General features: G+C 42.8%; 1 protein-coding gene across 3 annotated transcripts in view; it reads left to right on the top strand.

Annotated features, from left to right (window-relative positions):
* ANO1 (anoctamin 1) overlaps window positions 1-21223 on the top strand; it is an 82670-nt gene that overhangs the window by 24522 nt on the left and 36925 nt on the right. For all 3 annotated transcript variants that reach the window (XM_051621667.1, XM_051621666.1, XM_051621665.1), the window contains exons 2-6: window positions 10274-10452; window positions 13934-14260; window positions 16492-16590; window positions 18123-18274; window positions 19517-19571. In XM_051621667.1, coding sequence (XP_051477627.1) covers window positions 10274-10452; window positions 13934-14260; window positions 16492-16590; window positions 18123-18274; window positions 19517-19571 — 812 coding nt within the window. The remainder of the gene's footprint in view (window positions 1-10273; window positions 10453-13933; window positions 14261-16491; window positions 16591-18122; window positions 18275-19516; window positions 19572-21223) is intronic.

Genomic DNA, 21223 nt, shown 5'->3' with positions numbered 1-21223 from the left:
TGCTTCTTTAAGGGCCATGCCTTTGGTATGGATTCTGAGCTCCCTTTGGAAAAGTACTGCTGCAGATCAAACCAGAGTGAGTTAGGAATGAAAACTGGAAATCTGGATAAAGATTTTGGCCCATATGCCTTTGACCATCTGCAGCAACCACAGAGCCCTCCACGTTCTTCTTCTTTCCATTTTATAGCCAACAGCAATTTCTTGGTAATTTCCTCTCCTCTCATAAATGTGGATTGACCAGTGTGCCTGTGGATAATCCAGGCTTGTTAGTAAGTCTGTCCCCTGTCACAAAACATACAGGGCAGCAGTTTACCCTTAGATGGGTCTTGGCTGCTCCTTTGATTTGAAGATGTGCTAGATAGCTAAGACTGTCAAAAGCTCCTTAAGAAGGAGACTTATTGACCCTGGGCTGGGTGCTGCTGTTACTATCAGCTTCCCTGCTGAGGCCCAAACTACAAAGCATGTCTGTCTCTCCTCAAACATTCCAAGTGTGCCTTTCATCTGGGGGTCTCAAAATGCCTTACTAAGGCACTGGCCCACTTCTTCCTCTTGCTGGCACTGCAGGGAAGCTGGCTTTGCTGTTGGATTAGTTTTCTGCTACAAGAACTTTGCCACCCAAGATAGGACCACCAGGAATCCTAAGCAGGAGTATCTTTTTTTCCTCTTACATGTGTTTCTGCATCTGCTGGCACAGCACAAGCTACTTGGCTGGCATGTGGCACCTTCCCGGAGCATCCACCTCTTTGTGGCAGTCAGATCTCAGCTCTTTCTTCAAAACGAGAAGCAGACTGACGGGTTGCATAGTCATTTCTTAGATCTTCTGCCTCTGGGGAATGCAGGGAGTGGCATTCTCAAGGATAGACAAGAGTTAATGGAGCTTTTCCCCTTCATAGATTTGCTCAGGGGCAGAGGGGTATTGTTTCCATTGCCAGTGAAACGCAGCAGTTCACGATCGTGCAGCAATGTTGCTCTCCATCCAAGTTGAAACTGCAGTGGTACGAAGCAAACTTGCTAGAACCAAGCTCTAAAGCTCAGTGCAGGGTTTGGGTTTTATGTCCCTCAAATAGCACAGAGCTAGAGACTGCACAGGGACCTTGGGTGATTGTCACCTACCACCATCTTGCTATCAAATCAGCTCCGTCTACTTCGGCACACCCAGAGATCATATATTAGGTGGAGCTCTGCAGTGCAAAACCCAGCCCTACCCAGGGTGACTGGCTTGTGCAGTGCCAACCTAGAAGAGCTGAGGTAACTGAGCATGGTGACTGTAGTCACAAACATCTTTATCAGGTTAGCAAAGCCTTCCAAGACATCCATGCTGAAGTCTGTGCAGCCTGAGTGCCCTCGTGACTTTGATGCATCAGATTTTAAATGTGGGTGCAAATGTTTCAAGATTAGGATGTTAAATGGGAAACCTCTTGGATCAACAGCAGCTTTGCCAGTCAGTATGTGGTACCACCTCAGCCTCAGGTTGCAGTCTGTGACTGATATTTTAACAGTAAAACTGATTACATTTGCATCCTCATTTTTGCATATTTGGTATAAGGAGCTATTTGTAGTAGCCTGGTTAAGGAAAGTTTATGTAATATTTTAGACTTTTTTTTTTTTTCAGAGTATTTTAAACCTATTTGGATACATTTAAAAGTTGCTGTGAGAGTTTGGGTGTACACTGTCCCAATACCTACCAATTCTCTCCCAATAATCTCTTCTTTAGTATTTTTTTCCATCCATCTTACTGCTCCCCTTGGAAAAAACTGCCTTCCCTTGGGACAAACAAAAATAGTGAGCTTCATAACCCTTCAAAACATAACAAACAGGATTCACACAGCACAGGTTCAATGGGTCTTCCACATCTTGTCTGTCCTCTTGTTCTCACAAGGCACATAACTCAGGACATGACATTGAGGAGAGCATTCAAGGAAGTTATCAGGGTGTGTTTTTGAAGTCAGCAGTAACTCCTGTAGGAAAGAGGGTTACAGCCTGTGGTCCTGATGCATTTCAGTGCATCCAGTTACAGAGATACAGAAATAAGTTGTGAAACTGGAGTTTCAGTTTGCAAAGAAAAACCTCCAGTGGACTTGAGCATGGCTTTAATGCTGCTTTTTGTGGAATAGCAACAGAAGCAAATGTGAAATATTTTTCCAGTGTCTGGTAGGAGAAAAGTGTTTAAGTATTTTTAAAATATGTCTGAAAACAGACTTACTTAATAGACCATTAAATAATAGTTGGTACCTGGGGAGGTGGAAGTGCAGTTTGTATTGGGAGGGGTGGGGGGACACTCTGTTTTTATAAAATGTGGGATTTTCCAGGGTCTAAATAAACAGGCAAGATGAGTCTTTTTTACACACACGCACACACAAATTTATATTTGCCAGTCCTTTATATGCTATTGAAAATACCATTTCAATCAAGATGGTAATTTAACCATCATTATAGTTTTTAAGTAATTTTGCTCTTTGTTTTTGCATTCCACTTTTCTCAAGGCTTGTGTCAGATGAGATGTGTTCAAGCTGAGAGCTACATACTGTAAACAGGGTAAATTAATCTTTAAAAACAAAAATAGAAGGGCAGAAATAGAAATGATGTCATAGTTGTGTGTCCTTCTAAATTTCTTTTAACATGTTGCTGATAATAATAGATCAATAACTTTAAAGCTGTAGACAGGAAGGCTTCCAGGAAATCTGCAGCCCCCCTCTGGACACCCACCATCGATAAGTCAGTACTGAGAAGTCTGATGTTTCCAATAATCCTGCCAGGAGCTGAATTTGGTCCACCCAGGTGACAGGAGTTGCTTTTCAGACTCCCAAACACTGGACAAAAAAGTCTTTGAATGGGCTCAGATATTCAGCGCAATACAAAGGGCTAAGGAAGTTGTCAGCATCAGCTATATTAGGATTGTCCTGCTTTAAAAATATTTCTATTCTGTGAAGGAAACTGTCCTTGGAATCCAAGTTTTAATTCACTGTTCGATCTTTTTCTTTTTCTAACGGATTGGATCATAACCTCCCATTTGCTTCATTAAAGCAGTACCCTGTACAGACCTAAGCTACAGCCAGGTTTTAAAATAAATGCAGAATGGGCAAGTTCCAGGGTGTCCTACTTATAGATCAAAGTGGCAGGGAGTCACCTCTTTGGATAAAGGGTGGACAGAAGGTGACAACATCCCTGAAAGTGTTAATTTTGCCTGGGAGTAGATTGGTTGCCTTTTACAGCAGCTCTTTGCTTGCCAGGCCAGTCAGTGGTATTGGTGCAACCTCCTGCATCTACATAGTAGTGCTGTTGGAGGCAGCATCTGGCTCTTCAAAGCTGGCGAGGGAAAATTGAAATCAAATGCTCACAGATGTGGATCTAATCAGTGCTTAACTTCTGGACTTTTGAAGAGAACGAAAGTTCAGGACATGGACGAGTGCTCCTTGAGAGCACTGCAGTTCCTGACCAGGCTCTTGGTCTCAGGCCAGTGCCTCATAAACAGGTGTCCCTGTCCCAAAAAAGATCTGCCCTCTTTGCCAGCAGTGGGTATCCTCGCTGGCAGGCCTGCTGCAGAGCTTTGTGGGCCAGGAGGAATGACCCGTGAGTCAGAAATGAGTTGTCCTGGTGGGGTGGCATCATGGGACTTCCTTGACATTCGCCTTGCCTTGCCTTTCTTGAGGAAAAAGCAGGGGTTTGGTGCTCCAAATCTGGCAACCTTTTAATAGATCAGGGAAAAAAACAACCAACCAAACACACACACACACACAGGAAAAACCACAAACAAACAAAAAAAATCCCCACCACACTGAAGAGGAAGTGTTATGTGAGTTGCTTGTGAGAATTACTTTTCTTTCTTCTTAGCCCAGGGATTAACCTGTAGCTTTGAATTTGGAAGATACAGGAAACAAAGAAATGGGTGAGAAGGTGCTGAAGGAGGGTTCTGCTGCTAGGGGGCAATAGACAGTAAGCAAAACCACACCAAGGTGGGTTTTTTTTCAGTATCTATCAAAGGGGTTTTTTAAAAAAAGAAACCAAATCCAAAAAAATATCTGACATATTGCATAGACTCGTGCTTCTTCTGCAGAAGTAGCATGGTAGAAACAAAATATACCACCTGTATTAATATGTGTGTATTAGTTTTCTAACATATATGTGTATATACACAAACATTTGTATGTCCATGACTTCCTAAATATGCTCCCTTTTATCACAGTATGATCATTACCAGTTTTAGGAGCTGGGCACAGCACTTTTACTTGGTAATTCATATGAAACCACTAGTATTTCAGGTGCTTTTCTGAAGAACTAGAGTTATGGCTCCTTTAAAACAATTTGTCTGGGGAACTTACCCTGCATGGTTCTTCATTTTTCCTTCTGAATACGATGGCAATTTATCTAAGGCAAAAAGATAAGAATGTGGACATTTAAAGTCTTAGATTACATTGTCTGGTAATTCTGGAATATTGTGTACAGCTCTGGAGCCCTCAGCACAGGAAAGACACAGAGCTTTTGGAGAAGGTCGAGAGAAGGGCCACCAAGATGATCCAAGGGCTGGAGCAGCTCTTTTATGAGGACAGGCTGAGGAAGTTGGGGTGTTCAGCCTGGAGAAGAGAAGGCTCTGGGGAGACCTTAGAGCACCTTCCAGTGCCTGAAGGGGCTCCAGGAAAGCTGGGGGGGTGGAGAGGGGCTTTTCATCAGAGAGGGCAGTGATAGGACAAGGAGTAATAGTTTTAAACTGAAAGAGGGGAGATTTAGGTCAGACATCAGGAAGAAATCCTTCACCATGAGGGTAGTAAGGTGCTGGAATAGGTTGCCCAGGGAAGTTGGGGAAGCCCCATCCCTGGAGGTGTTGAAGGGCAGGTTGGATGAGGCTTGTGCAGCCTGGTCTGGTGGGAGGTGTCCCTGCTCATAGCAGGGAGGTTGGAACCTGATGATCTTTAAGGTTCCCTCTAACCTTAACCATTCTATGATTCTGTGATTCCCCTGCTTATTCCTGGCTGTGAACAACTGGGACAGCTGACTTTGATGTCTTTATGAGTTTTTTGTTCTAGCCATATTCTAAACATACTCCCTAAAAAAGAAAATAAGGGGAGTGAGAGAAGCCAGCTTCAGTGAAGTTACTGGTTTCAGGTTGAGCAGTGAAATGGTTCTTCATTTGTTTATATGTACTCAAGCTGACTTGATGATGCTTATTTTGGGACTAGCACAGATTGTTTCTGTAAAAACTGCATTGTGTGAATACAATTTTCCATTTATTTTAAGGAAAAATTACTTTTTGCCTGAGAATGTTATATGTGATTTTGACTATAATATTAATAAGCTAGTTGATCAAGTCTGAGGCTAGTAATGGAGCAAATACACTCATTTCTAGATTAGATTTTAATTTCTGGTTCACCTGCTCACCCAACTCCAATGAAGAAGCATGCTCTGAATGAGTAAAGGTTACAGCATAACCTGCCTAATTTCTGTGGTGGAAAATGTATCCTTAATTAATTAGTATTCATTTTTGCAAGAAGAGCTTGAGGGCTTTTACAGCTACAACTGAAGCTTGACTAATGAACCCAATGTGGGCAAGTTTGAGGGTTTTTCTATTAAACCTAAAAGCTGCCTAAAAGCCTGTTCTTTTATACAAGGATGAAAAATACAGGATTATTAAGAGCAAACACAAGAATTACCTGGCAGTGCCTGTGCTAAGGGAGGCAGAAGTTCTACACAGGTCTGATGTTCACCAAATACCCTCTCAATCCTGGTTCACAGATGGGATTGAAATTGGTATTAAAATGTTTTTCAGCCTTTTGCTCTCTTGCAGAATGTGGATGTTTTGAGACAGGCAAGGAATACTTTAAAGTATATAATAGTGTACTGTGTACTTGGCAGGATGTTCAGTGATTTGTAGCAGATACTGGGAACTGACAAAGCAATACATAATAAAGTCTACAAGAAGCATCAGGTGTGTCTGAGTCTGTGTTTCAGGAATATTAGGAACTTCTGCTCTCTTGAAACCCTTGGGTTTCTGAACAGTATCAGCTGTGGATATGGAGGAGAAAGGGCTGATTGAGTACTTGGCTGTGTTGAAATATGTTGAGCACTGCTTCAAGTCTTTGTTGCAGTGTCTTCTGGTGAGTAAACAGAAAAAAGTGGGCTAGTCAATGTTAGAAGGCAGCAAAGCCAGCCGGTTTCTCAATACTCTCCTCTTTCAGCTCCCATCCAACAGATGACTCTAGCTGAATTAGGATGTTAATGTGCTTTGTGCTTTTCATATTACAGCTGCTATCTTGCCATAAATAATTCTGAACGTGAATTTATTTTGAGATTAAATTGTTGTCCTCATTTAATATGATTAACACGAAACAGATATTCATGTTTATAAGTCTTTTAAATACTCTATTCCACACCAAAAGATGTTTTGTGTGTCAGCAACAGAACCCTTTGAGCTCTGCCAAACCAGCAGTAGTGAACTACCTGTAACCCCAGTGCATTACTGAAGTGGATTGGATGCCTTAGCATTAAATCCTGACATCATCTTTAAGTATAGAAATCAAACTTGTGGTAGTTGAGATCGTATCAATAATGTTCTAGCATTTCACATCTTTTTCAGTAGTCACAATAAACCAAAAGAGTATGATTCACTGCCTACCTTAAGCATTTGTTCTTTCTGATATCACCAGGCTAGTGATGTATAAAGAGAAATGTAAATATGTGCTTGTGGGTGGGTGATTATTTGGGCTTGCACAATAGTACTGAATCACTTGAGCAGGTCTCCTTGTTCTGTACAGTGGACTTCACAAATGCTGCTCAGAAGTGCATGAGAAGCTTGTTTGGACTCAATGAAGCTTGTGATTTTCTGCTCTTAACACATTCCATCCTAATTGTAATTTCTAAACTAACCTGTATTAGTTCACAGATCCATTGTGAGATATACAAAACATTCAAGCTCATAGTCAGTAAAAGGTCCTTCTCTTCTAACATCCTTTGCAATCTGCTGGAGTAACTAGATTTATTTAGTACATGTGTTAAAGGAGGAAAAAGGAGAGAGGACTTTTACAGCACTTCAGCTATTGGTTCTAGGAAGTTGTTTCAGGCATTCTTCCAAATCAAAACGCAGGTTGTTAATGCTTAGGAAGTTCCAAAAGCTGTGTTATTATGTGGGCATTTTACAGCTAAAGGAGAAAAAGCTGTAGGTAGGACTCAGCAGCTGATTGTGTTTGGATCAGTTCCCCCGTGTTTAGGGAATGTGTGTGTTTGTGTATGTTGGGAAAAAGAGGACATTGACATGTAGGGAATTGTCACAAACATGCTAGTTGCTCCCATGAGAGAGCTGATTTTTTTTTGCTGCATCTCTGTATCACCCCATAAAAAGCCTCTTGAGCTATTAATAATACCAAGTGTTACTCAAGTGATTACTGAGTTTGAGGATGCTGCCCCAAGATGGCAAATATGGCATCTTTTCTGAGATAACTATTGGAGAAATTTAAAGAAAAGCCAAGAGCAGCAGCCCAGATCTGCAGAGTTATGGGTGTTACATGCTGAAATATGTGGCTGCCCATATTTTATGCACAGCTGATGGTGTTAATGAGTGCTGCAGTTCCTGGGAGAGTGGGCAGCTTGTAGAGAGTCACTTGGGGCAGCACATTTCCCAGATGCAGGAGCTGAAATGAATATCCACAAGCTCATCATGTTTGTGAGTTCCAGAGAAGCATAACTACAAATTTCAGAGTGTGATTTTCATACTAATGAGGTTTATCTTTGGTAAGCTCAAGAAATGTGCCAAGGCTGTGGCCACGCCTTCCTGAGGTGGTGAAGGTTCTAAAGAACAAGTCATGCAAAGAGTGGCTGAGGGAACTGGGGATGCTTCGTTTGGAGAAGAGGCTGAGGGGAGACCTTATTGCCCTCTACAGTGACCTGAAAGGAGGTTTCAGGGAGGTGGGTGCTGGCCTCTTCTCCCAGGTAAACAACAGGACAGAGGAAATGGCCTTAAGTGGTGGCAATGAAAGTTCAGATCAGATATTAGGAAAAATTTCTGTACTGAAAGAGTGGTCAGGCACTGGAACATCTGCCCAGGGAGATGATGGAGTTACCAACCTTGGAGGTGTTCAAGAAACGTTTAGATGTGGCACTTCAGGGCATGCTCTAGTGGCTGAGGTGGGGGGGCTTTCTTGTGGGTGTTTTATGGTGGAGTGTGTGTGGTTGGTTGTGTTTGGTCTGGTTGTATTTTTTGTGTTGATGGTTGGACTCAGTGATCTCGGAGGTCCTTTCCAACCATAATGATTCTGTGATTCCTCCTCCTATGCTTTGGGATGTCATCAGTGGGAACTCCTACATGTCACCATGAAGAACCTGGATTGCAGGTTCATGGAGTGCCTTCCCACCATTAAAATTGGGTCTGGTTGCTTGGGGCCATGTGCAGCCAAGCTCTGACCATCTCCAGGAATGGATGGAGATTTGTAGCTTCACTGGACCCTTTCCCCATCATATAAACAACCTCATTGTTAAAGAAGCAATTTTTTTTTAATGTCTGGTCATAATTTCCTTTGTTGCAACTTGTGTCTGTAGCCTCCCAACCTCTTGCTGTGCACCTGTGAGAAGAACCTGGCTCTGCCATGTCTGTGCCTACTCAGTAGGTAGTCGAAGGCAGGAATGGGACCCAGTAGTTTCCTTTCCCTTCTTTGGGCTGTGTAAGTGCTGGTCTCTCAGCCTCTCTTTGTGTACACAAGCCCCCTGACCATCTTCATGGTCTTCCACTAGACTTGCTCAAGCTTGTCAACATCCTTCTTGTGCTGGGGAGCCATAACTCAGCACAGCACGCTGGCTGTGGTCTGGCAAGTGTCACATAAAAGAGAAAATTGCTTCTCTAGACCTGCTGTCTTTGCTTTCTTACTAATGGAGTCCAGAATGCAGCTATGCTTCACCACTCAAGATGATCTCTCCCTCTGAACCTGTCCACCAGGACCCTCAGGTCCTTTTCTGCAGAGTTCCTTTCTGTCTGGTCCATGCTTAGTTTGTGCTCATGCTCAAGACCAGTCTGTCCAAGTTCATAACATAATGTTTTACTGTGTTGTTTCACAAGGCTGATCTCAGCCTGTTTTTCCACCCCTTGAAGTGGCACCCTTTCCCTCCAGCTTATCAGCCATGCTCCTCATGTCATCTGCAGACTTACTGGGGAAGGAGGTTTTTCCTGTCTCTTCTTTCCACATCATCCCTGAAGTTCAACCAGATCCAGATGGGTAGTTTGGTGAAGTGACATGCTCTTAGGCTAAGATGTAGCTAATTAAAAAGTGCTATCTGTCCTCACCTCATCATGAGCTTAGGAAGCTCTAGGTAGGAGGGAAGTATTTTTCTTAATGGGCTAATTCTCTACAATTTCTGCTGCTATCTGCTCCAGAGACAAAGAGCTGAGCAAGTTGCAACAGCAGACTTGGAGTATAGCTGCTACTAGAGCATGCTCCTCTGCATGTTTGTGGTGTTTGTTTTTTTGGGAGAGTTAATTTAGTATCCATTCAAGGCTAAATTCTAAAATTCTTGCTTTATCTTCATCTCTAGACAAGCAAATCCTGCTCCCGTGTGGTTTAAAACAAGGGGGGAAAATACTGCAGTATTTTACTTCAATGTCAAAATGAATCAAATCTTGGAAAACTTTGCCTTCTGTTGATCACATAAATGCACATATGCACACACTAGTTGGCATTTTGTCAGTTATCCGGCTGCTCAGTTTGTAGGGAAATTTTGATAGGAAATCCTTTACCCCACCCATTTAGATAGTAAGTAGAAGCATGGATCTCTGGCAGGTTGAGAGGGAGAAAACCTCAGATTTTCAAGACTACTTAGATAAAGATGGTTCAGTAAATCAGATGCAGTATATAGGTACTTGGGGGGAAACCCACTGAGGAGATTTGCAGCATGAACAAGTGCTTGTTGAAGGAGAAAATGCCTACTGAAAAGGGGTAAAACACTCTGCTACTTCTTGTCACCAGCTAATTCTCAGCCTCTTTTTCTCTTTTTCCCCCCTTTTTCCTTCTCTTGCCAAGAAATGTAATAGTTCTAAGACACCATACAGTGAACACATCCTGAGACAGCAGTGCAGAAAAGAAGGGACCTGAGCACTGTGGAGGAAGATACCTATGTAGGGCTGAAGAAGGCTGTGGGAAAGCTGAGAAGGGAGCTGAGAGGAGGGTGGGAGGCCTGCACAAGGGCTCGTTGGCAGAAGAAGACAGGAACCAGGATACGTTTCAGCTTGGGTGCCTCTGGGAGGAGCAAGCGTTGGGCTTAAAAGTGTCTTGATGAAAATTGTTCCTTTTCTTTTCAGACGCAGACAGTGAGTTTCATGGGGTGGATTTTCTGGCAGAAGATCTCAACGTGGCTCCGGAGGAGACAGGAATGAGGGTGAACAAGAAATACTCCCGTCCACCCACTGAGGAGAAGGGGATCCACATTATCAACATCCGAGCTATTGAGGATATAGGATATGACCAGCATGAGAGTACAGTGAGTAGAAGACTTGCCAGCTGTGCCATGACTGGTGGACTGTGCTTTATCCCTTTGCTTATTTCTCATGTTTCCCATGCTTTGAAATCCTCTCGCAGAGGTGCTGAGGATTGCCACCAGCCACAGCACACGCTGTCGGTGGGGTTTGCTCTTTGATGTGAAGAAGGGAAGCAGGGGATCCTTGTTTAACCTGTAGCATGAGAAGGGGTTGGCTGCACTCAGAGGGATCCATCTGGCAGCTGGGCTGTGGCAACCTGCCCATCTCTTTGCCCACGTAGAAGAGAACAGAAAAAATGTCTAAAATTTCATGTGAAATCTGTTGTTAGCAGAGGTAACGTTCAACTAATCTCCTGTAGAAGGCAATGGAGGTTACATTTCCAGTCTTATTAATTGTGCCTTGGTTAAATTCTTCAACACTTGTTAGTAATACAAATACCCAAAGGGATTAGGAGTTGGTTATGTCACAAACACACAAGAAAGAGATTGTTCAGGTGAAGGAATCAAGGTGGAGTGGACTACACAACAGATCTTGCTGGGGGAAGGTGTAGCTGAAAAAAGCAACACTTGATTCACTGTGCTGGTGCTTAGTTAGGATGGAGCGTGGAGGGTTAATTCTATCAGAATGCAAACATCCCTCCTGCCCTGGGAGAACTGAAATGTCTTTTCTGCGTCTCGTGCAACCAAAGGGACATGAGCCCTACCTGGTCTAAGTCCAGGCAGCTCACTCTATTTTAGCATAGCAGCAATGCAAGAAAGGGTGCGACCTAAGAATACCTTGCAGCATTAATACCACATCCTTAAAGAATCTCACAGTTTCTTTCTTTAAAACAGGACCAACAGGCTTTTTTGAGTCTTTTGGCTATGTCCCTGTCACAGTGGGACACAGCTATTCTCACCTATTAATAAATGTATTGAGACTTTAGCAGCCACAGTGCAGCACCTCTCACTCAGTTTCTGCTGTGTGACCTGTCCCCTTTCTGGTGGCAGTGGCTCAAAAAAAACAGAGAAACAGAGAAACTAGGGATTTTCTGTGCCACTTTTCACCACCCAAGGCATGCTCCTGTGGCCAGGATGTGCTTGTCTCACCTGAGCTCCCAAAGCAGTTAGAAACCTCTGGCACACTCAGTGCTGTCATCTTCAAGCTCCAGCCTCAGTCCTGCCCCTTTCTTTTATTGACCTCCAGAACCAACCAACTAATTACTGTCCCTTGAAGTCAATCCAACAAGGATGGGAAGTGGTTGGGTTCTGAGTCTTTTGCCTGTTTAGCTCCCTGCACTTACCTGAACATCTATCACTTCAGCCCAGTTTTCCAGAAATAAATGTGTAATTAATTCAGGAGGTCACATCTTTAACAATCAAATACAATTAGCTATCTTAAAGAAAATCCTAGTGTTCCTGTATCTTGTTTACAACAACTCTTTACTTTGAAGAGGCATTGTATCTCAACAACCCAGCTAGTTACTGTTCTTAATATTTTGTTCCCACAGAAATGTGCATAACTGAGTTGCCTGTCACAAGCAGGGCTGTTAGCTTGCTTTTAAAAAATGTTCTGAGTTCACATGTGAATGCCATTAAACATGAAGCCATCAGAAAGCAGTAGTTATTAATGGTCTTCTGTGTTGTAATTATTCTTAGCAACTAAACAGGAATATGTAGGTAGGGCACATACATGAGCAACTTGTGCCCTGAAGAATGTGTTTAATTGTCATGGTGAAATAAGGCAGATGTGGAGCGGGGGAAAGAGAGACTAGGACAAACAATGAAGTCTGTGGTGGCAGCAGTTCTATATTCTAATTACCAAGAAGATGGAGACTCCCTAATTACAAGGAGTCACACGGAAAAGACAAAGGGTTCACGGGCACAAGTTGCTTTGGAGAGATTCCACTTGGACACGAGGTAAATTTTTCATCACAAGGACAGTCAAACATTGGAGTAGTCTCCCAAGGGAAACAGTAGTTTTCCCCACAATGAGCAGTTTTAAGTCTCAGCTTGACAGGGTGCTGAGCCATCTCATATCAACTACAGCAGTACCTAGAAAGGTTGGATCCTTGAGGTGCCTTCCAACCTGGCATTCTGTGATTAATATATTATATCCTCCCTCCAAACATGGGAAGATGGGGTTTGCTGCTTGTCTTTGTTGTCCAGGTAGGAATCTCCCTAGGGCAAAAAGGGAAGAACAGACTGTTCCTTAAAGGCACTGATTTACAGTTGTGGTAACTGGGACCTGCCCTCCCCGGGGTGATGTGTGGAGAAGTGTGCACATTTTTGTAACAGCAGGTGGGTTTCAGTGAAGTTTTGCCTCTATTGGCTGTGAAATGTTGTAGTGTAACCTCAGAGATTGCTCTTTTCATCTAGGGTTTAAAAAGAACTGTTTGCCAATAACTTAGATTCACAGCTTTATGTGTGCAACAAGCAGGAGATGGACACACGTCCAATGGGTTTTGACCAATATGATTTACAGCCAGTGTCCAGTTGCTGTCACTGGAGCACAAGTCCCTTTTCCTACATGGAGGCTTAACATTCTTCTGTACAATTAAAAGCCAGGAATTGTCCCTAGTCCCTGAAAAGCCACTCCTGTGATATTTTTTGTAAAAACAAATATAAGTTAGGAGGGAATTTTCATTTGTTTTAAAATGCTCCATGCACCTCCAAGGATAGAATTGTGAATTATGGATGAGAAGTGCTATTGAAAGCAGAAATGAATAATTGTAAGCGTTTCTGTCTGTTTTTATAACTGCCCTATGCAGTTTTTCAGACAAATGCTCAGAAATGGACTTGTGTTTTAAGACTTACGTTCCTTGCCTCTTGCAACACTTGCACGAGGTTAATCCAAGATGGGAATAAAGCCTTTGCCACCATCAGATTGCAAAGTGACACAGGTTTTTTGAGTGGGGAAAGAAGTGATGAACTCAGTAAGCAGTGAACCCATTGCCCTGGCTAGGGTCCAGCTGCATTTTTGGCCGTGCTTGGTGACCAGCTGGCTCCCTTCAGTCTGTATCTAAGATGATCTCTTTCTCAGATGATACAAACTTGCAAGCCTAGATAAGAGAAGTGAGAAATGTTTGCACTTGATATTAATCCATTTGTCAGAATTGAAACGCAGATGTCCTGGGTGGAAAAGGACAGATGATCTTAGTGGTGATTAACCCCCAGAGGACAAAACCAAACCCACCAAGTAGCTGACTTACGAGCTAGTGTGCTGGTAATTAGATTAAATCCCAGTCATTTTAGCTATTTATTTCTGGCCAGTAAAATCCCAGCTGGCCATTAATAAAATTGCAGGTGTTAACTTGCAAAATTGTTTTGAGTGAGTAGCATGGGTGGGCTCCTCCTGTAGGCATGCTGTTTGAATATGGGTCATCGTGTGCTCCAGACAAGGAGAAGTCCTTGATACAAGGTCTGTCTGGTGTTCATGTTGGCGTATGTACTCATTATTCTTCTCCTCTCTCCTTCTCTCCACACCCCTGTTCTCTGCTTCCAGTTGTTAAATTCCCTATCCAAAAATCCAGATGCTGACTGCAAATATGGACTTTACTTCAGAGATGGCAAGAGGAAAGTAGACTACATCTTAGTCTATCAATACAAGAAGTCCTCGACAGGGAGGACACTCACCAAGAGAGTTCATCATAATGATTCAAGTGTCCGAAGCACCAAGCAGGACCAGCCACTTCCCGGGAAAGGAGTCCAGCTGGAAATGGGGGAATGTGAGCCTCACGTGGATTACCACGAAGATGACAAGAGGTTTCGCAGGGAGGAATATGAAGGGAACCTGGTAGAGGCTGGTCTGGAACTGGAACGCGATGAGGATGTAAGGAGCCATTTCAGATGGGTAGAGATGAGGAGGATAAGGTGGCTGAAGGAGATGCTGAGCTGTTCCTGTGAGCCTGGCTCTGGGCAAGGTTACACAAGCTCAGCTCTTCCAAAACTTGTTTTCAGTTCTGGCAGCACTGTCCTCGCCCACTGATTTAATTCACTTCACAGGAATGGGCAGTGGGTTTTTAATGTCCCAATGAGGTGAAGTTTCTTACTTTTCTTGGCCGAGACTCGTGGCACATCCACTATTGCAACACAGCTCGTTGATGTGTTGCCATATCTAGAAGTGAGGCTTAATTTGCTCTGAAAACTAATCCCAGCTTGGTGGGTTTACACTGTGGTTTGGATCCACTGGTAATTCCAGTTCTGATGAAAAATACCTGCTACAGACAGTGATACGTTTATACCTCAGTGTATTTAAATTTGTTCAGGGGGTTCTAGTACACGCTGGAGCGCGTGGGTCTGTATTTCAGTTTGCTCTTTCCATTCTTAGATGTGAACAGTACAGCTTGTAACGCCTTTCACCTGCACCCTGAAAACAGTACATTCTATTAAAAGACCATTAGACTATATAAAAAATGATGTGTGTGAAGTACTGCCAGTGTGTGATTAGTAGAAATAGGCACAGCCGTATTCATTTCAAAGACAGCTATTACAATTAACTGATCCTGCCAATAGGCCTGAAACTCCTGTGAGAGAGGGTAAACATTTATGCTGGTTTTACTTACAGGATCTAAAAGTTGAGATTAAACAGCTAGATTTGTGATCAGAATGTTAAAAGAAAGAAATAAATCTGCCCTCTGTTATTCACAAATTACAGGCATGTACATAATGATATATATGGATATAAAAATAAATATTTTGCATGGTATGATGCAAAAAAACCCCCCCTTTCACTTCTCCGTCCTGCAAGTGAAATTAAGATTTGCTTTCCATCAAACTTGCTAATGATTGTAGTGAACTAGAAGCTTGCCTGTGCCAAGTTGTAGATATTTAAATCCTTTGCAGGATGGGAGGCCCCCACCTGTGACATGCAATACGGTTTCAAATTAAGCAGAAGAGCTCAGGGTTCAAGCCAGGACACTGTAAAAGAGAAAAAACCCTGTATTTTCAGTACAAGATACCAAAGCATGGGAGGACTGTGCAGAGAGAAAAGCAAGCCACAGAGATTTACATCAGCTTCCATATCCAGCACATCAGTGCAGGGGGAAAAACCTGGCAGCACTTGGGCTTGAGCAGCATGCCACCTGGTTGCACTGGGGGCTTGCTGATTGGAAAAGAGCAAAGGTTTCTTAAACAGATGATGCTTACTAAGTCACTTAAGCTCTCTTCAATGGAGTAAGTTTGGAGGCAATTTGGAAGCCATGCCTTATGGGCAGGCTGGCAGCTACTTATGTCCTCTAGAAAGCCAGTGCAAAGCATAGCTGTGTGAGAGCCGGTTATTCTCATAACTGAGCTGATACAGCAGCAAGACTAGAAAAGTTCATTAAAGTTCCTTTCTCTTCTTGCTGCTGAATACCAGCTAGTTGGATATCGTTTGTCCAATGGCTTTGAAATGGTTATTCCTGGGGGAGTGAATAGGGGTGTGTATGGAGTGCCAGGAGCAAACCCCCATGTCCAGCCATCTCAAGCAGAGCTCAGAGCACTAGTGGGATGCCAGCACACACCTTAGAGTCTCATCAACACTTACCTTCTTTTTTTTCTCTTTTGTTTGGTCAAATTCTTCCCAGCAGTTTTCCTGATTAAAACACGTGGTGTTTTAATGTAGAAACATCTGAGGCTGCTTCTCCCTTACTGCAGTTCTGGTCCCTCGAGATATTGAGCAGCTCTGAGGAGGCAGCAGAGATTCTCTCGGCTCCATTAATTACAATGCACTCGTTAAATCAGACCATTTGGCTGGGTGCCTGTGCTTCAGATTTAACTGGCTTAGGCTGTATTTGTGTTCGTAGTCATTAGCTTTTATTTCCCAAACAATTTCAATCTGTTTAACCTTGTGGTAATTGTTCTGAAAGACAATAGTGGTTTTGAGCCACATTTCCTAGCAGCTCAGCCCAGAGAGGTGTTCAGTGATTGTCCTGTTGTTAGAAACCTGCTGTCTCAAATGAGATTTAGCTCAGTGACAGTAATAAACTGTTCCTTAAGTATGTATGAAACACAAGGGGGAAAATACTTTATTTCCTCTCATCTGTGACCTTTTATCTTGGTTGTTGTTTTTTTTTTTTGAAGACTAAAATCCATGGGGTTGGATTTGTAAAAATACACGCACCGTGGAACGTGTTATGTCGAGAGGCAGAATTTCTTAAGCTCAAGATGCCCACAAAAAAGGTGAGTCTTGATTTTCCTTTATTTCCTCTCGAAGGTGTAGTTTAAACATATCCTCATCTCTGAGCACCTGACAGATGTAGGCTTTTCTTCCCCCAAGCATTTTTAAGGTAGTTCACTGATCTGTACAGAAAATGAGAGTCACAAACTTGCTCGCTTGGGAAGGAGGAATGGAAATCAGGAATTCCCAGCATCTCCCACCATCTCTACACGATGCGAGTGGTTCCATAAATTGCCTCATCCTGTCAGCATGTTCTAAAAGAAAAGGCTGCAAATTTCTGTGTGCCTTTTGGAGGGTTTGTCTCACCCGAAACGCTAGACTGCTAAAAGTGACTGTAAGAGTAACAATTTGTGTGCAGGAGTCTTGCTGGGTTTGGTGACTCTTCATATGCACCATTAGTCATAGTTGCAGGGGTTGAGAACACTCTACCACAAAATAAATTATCTTTCAGAATATTTGAAATATCATTAAAGAGATGACAGTATATTTTCATCAATTCTAAGTCATCTGTGATAGATAGTTACCTGCTCAGTGAGCACAGCTTAGAGATGGATTAATATTTAAACACATACTAAGTGCATGTCCCAGACTGCAGAGGGAAGTCTGTAATGGAGCGAGAGACAGTCTCACAGCCCAGCATCATTTATTACAACACTAAACCCCCAATTTTGGTTTAGATTTCATATTAATACCCATTATTGCCTCACTTACCACCGATTTTTATCAGAAGCACAATTAGGTTTAAAAAGTCTGTTGTTGATCCTGTAGTTAAAGCTGCTTTGCCACAAAAGAAAAGTTAGGGTGAGCATTTTGTCAAGGTTTTTTTTTGTGTGTGTATGAAAGAGGCCACCTAAGCCTGCAGGCATTGCTTGGGAGAGTGATATTCCTGAGATCACACTCAGACACCTAAAGCTTGATGTCCAGCCAAGCATCTTCCTCTGGTGGGAGCCCTGCCTTGTATGTGCATGTAGCTTTTCTGTCTCAGAGACACAAGCCTGTCATCCTCTTTTGTGACCTGCTAACACAATTCCTGCATTTAATGAACAGAACTGCAGTAGACAATTCCAGATATTTTGGTTCCTTTATGTAGAAGAGGGGAGACTCCTGAAACCTGCACAACATTCCCAGGAAAGGCCCCAGGGAGAGGAAACCTCTTCTGTTGTTTTGCACGGGGGCACCATAGTTTCTTCATGTCTTTGTCCCATTGCACCAAGAAATTAGTAAATGCCAAAGGACCAGGTGTCTGAGGAGCCAGTGCCAAGTATATCTCTGCTGAATACCCCAGCCTGGTTATTTGCAACCAAACAGGCCATGCTTTGGTTCAGAGGGAAAGCAACAGGCTTCCTCTGCTTGCCTTGGGGTGACTTTCCCATTCATCTCTGTGTTTCTGAATGGTTTCAAGAAGGTGAGCTGTGCTCCTTGATCGTTTATTCTCGTGTGTATTTAGCAGACGGTTCATTCCTCACGGTTCACTCTCTCCTATGGATAACAAGAAGGCAAGACAGTTCAGCTAATTTTCTCTTTCCCCACTCAGATGTATCAGATCAATCAGACCCATGGTCTTCTGAAAAAGATTAACTCTGTCATCCAAAAGATAACAGAGCCCATCCAGCCAAAAGTGGCAGAGCACAAACCTCAGACGGTGAAGCGCCTCTCCTACCCCTTCTCCAGAGAGAAACAACACCTGTAAGTAAAAGCTTTCTGTAAATGTCCATGGTAACAGGTCCCTGCTAAAGGACCAATAGTGATTAGTGCAAAGATTAGTTCCATTTTGCAGTAAATTTAATTTTTGTTTGCCTCACAGTTGAGGAGTCAGGCTTTGAGGAGCCCCTCTGTGAAATCTCAGTGCTGCTGTTGTGGCATCTCATAAATACCTGTGTAACTATACACACCAGCCTGCCAAACAAGATTTATCATGTGGTTTACAATAGTCTCTGTAAAATAAAATGCTCAGTAAAATTTGTAGCCAGAGTTGTGGGCTGATACATTTCAGAGTAATTTCATTCATCTGGTATGGGCAGCTCACACGTGTGCTGCCAACCAGGCCTTGACCTTGGAAGTGCTCTGAAGTCCGTGGTGGCTTTGCCATTGATTTCAGGTCAGTAAGAATAGCTGTAAATGTGGGTGTAAGAAAAAATCAGAAGGTCGGGCCTGGCCAAAGTTTCGACTGCCCTGGATTGCTTTGCTGCTGCTCTTCCTTGGCCAGCATCCCAGAGGAGAAGCTTTGAAGAGTGTGTTGATGTGTGTGCCAGCTGGAACAAACAACAGTCCCAGGGCAAGATTTCTTCACTGTACATACAGGGGTTTTAGTTTTTCATCAAGGGATGCAGAACACTGATGGGAGTTCTGTGTGTTAGTTGAGCCAGTCAGTGTGTGTGACATTTGACATGTTCTTGGACTTGTAGGAAAGGTTTTTACATAGTATATTGCTTGCAGGATGTTGCCACACAGCAAAGGAGACTGGTGCCTCAGAGGAAGCCCAGAAGATGCTCCTTAGCTTAGGTGTGGATGTGACTTATGCTGGTTGCAGTGGTGGCTTTTTTTTGGTGAGACCACCTGTGCCTTTGCTGCATAAGGGAGGCAAGAGTGGCCTCACAGAGATTAAGGTGCAGACAAGATGTACAGATTATTAGGAGAAATTCAAAGCCAGCAGTGGTCAGGAATTCAACTTAAATGATCATCAGAAGTCTCCTGTGCAGAAAAACCTATAAATACATAAAATCAAGGAAACGTATAAGTGCCCTCTTTAAAATATGAGAGTTGGGTTGGACTTTCTTTTTGAATGAGGTTTCTACAAGCTATTTAATGTTAGCTTTGAGAGATCCCCAGGAGGAATGAAAATATTAAAGGGGTCAACAAGAGCAGGAAATTACTGGCTTTTTTTTTTTTTTTTTTAACCTAATGGGCTTCCTTCTAATCTTTTAACAGATTTGATTTGTCTGACAGAGATTCCTTCTTTGACAGCAAAACAAGAAGCACTATAGTAAGTACTGTATATAAATAATGTATAGTGGGTAGTGCCTTAGTCATGGTGTTTACAGCCCCTTGGCCAGCTTCACTACAATGCCTGCTGCTACTTTGCCTTTCTTAACCAAATGCCAGGGATCACTCGTGGTATCAGTTATTGAATTTATTAATAAAACATTTCCAGCTTTAGCATAGGTAATGAATAGTCTTTGATGCTAACAGGTTGCTGCCTTTTGGGAAATAACTTGGATCTTGTTTCTAGTTCACAGTTAATCTGGAACATAGTTTTTTAGTAGACATATCTCCAGAAGGGACTAGATTTACATTCTAGCACTGGTTATGGCACCAGCTCCCTGCACCCTCTGTGATTCATTTCCCTTTTGTAAGGTAAATTGCTCTTTTTATAAAATGCTGGGAAATCTCCCAAGACAAATTTCAGTGAAACAACCAGGTATTTGTAGGGAATATTATTTCTAGTTTTGGAGGGCAATTCTCTAGGATGGTATTGAAAGCATTGAGGTTTATGATTTTTATTTAGCATTGTTATTCTTATTTAACATTAAAGTTTGCATGAAGCAGATGCAACAAGGGCAGAAAACTACATCTTGTTCTGATTGTGTATCTACTCAGCTCTGTTACACAGCAAGCATGATGGACATGTGTGCAGCTCTGGGACTGGGCTGAGCCATTCCTGCCTTTGTGTTGGAGGGTCCCTACTCCTTCAGTGCTCCTCTCTTGGTTAAACTTCTGCAGTTCCCTTACAGAAATGGAGCCTGATATAGGAATATGAGGTCACAAACTGTATTTTTGTGACTTACAGAACATAAAAGAGAGCGGGGGAGAAGTTGTAGCCTCCTTCAGAGCCCTTGAGAGGGGAATTGAAAGGACAGCTCATATGGCAGCCAGGGAGGTTGGAAGGGACCATGCCAAGCAGCACTTGCTGCAACACTTCTCGAAGTATAACATGGAGTCTTTGCTCTATTCCACTGCTGCTAATCAGTGGGTTGGAATGTGACTGTGAGCCTGCTTTTATCTTCTATTTAACATTAGCCTTTTGGGTGGTAAGTAGTTAAAAAAAGAGCTTATATCACAATTATAGCTGTCTTTTATTGCTAGGGTGATAAGAGCTGTAAGATATCTAACTTCCCTTTCCTGCTTTGACATTCCAGTGTGTGGACCCCATGATGTAGTTCCCCTGTAGCTTGAAGTGCACTGATTTGATGGGAGTGCAGGTCATCAGGGCTAGGTGAGTTTGACCAGGGAAGGCAGAGGCAGCAGCACAGGAAGGGAAAAGAAAAAAGACAACCATCAAATTGCTTTGTTTGTGATAAATCCTTTCATTTGAGATGGGGAAAAAAAAAAATAGTATAGCTTGTGTTTGTAGATTTTCTTTTGTATGTTTAGATATGTAGGAAAAGAACTTTGAATTACAAGAAACTTAAAGGGAGCAAAAAAAGAGTTAAAATTCATGACAACAAGCTGTCTGCGAAAGGTAGCAGGACAAAGTGACACCATAGGACAAGAAGGTGAGCAAAACTGACTGAAACAAAAGGAGCTCATAGCAGAGGCTGGGAGGAAGAGGAGGAATGGGATTTTTTAAACCCCTCAAGGGACACTGGGCATAGAACAATGGTGCTGGCAGCATGTTGCTTTGTCTGAAATCCTTGT

Source organism: Apus apus, chromosome 5, assembly GCF_020740795.1.
Source record: "Apus apus isolate bApuApu2 chromosome 5, bApuApu2.pri.cur, whole genome shotgun sequence".
Taxonomy (NCBI): domain Eukaryota; kingdom Metazoa; phylum Chordata; class Aves; order Apodiformes; family Apodidae; genus Apus; species Apus apus.
Note: the sequence above shows the minus strand (reverse complement) of the source record. Positions and strands in the feature narration are given on the sequence as shown.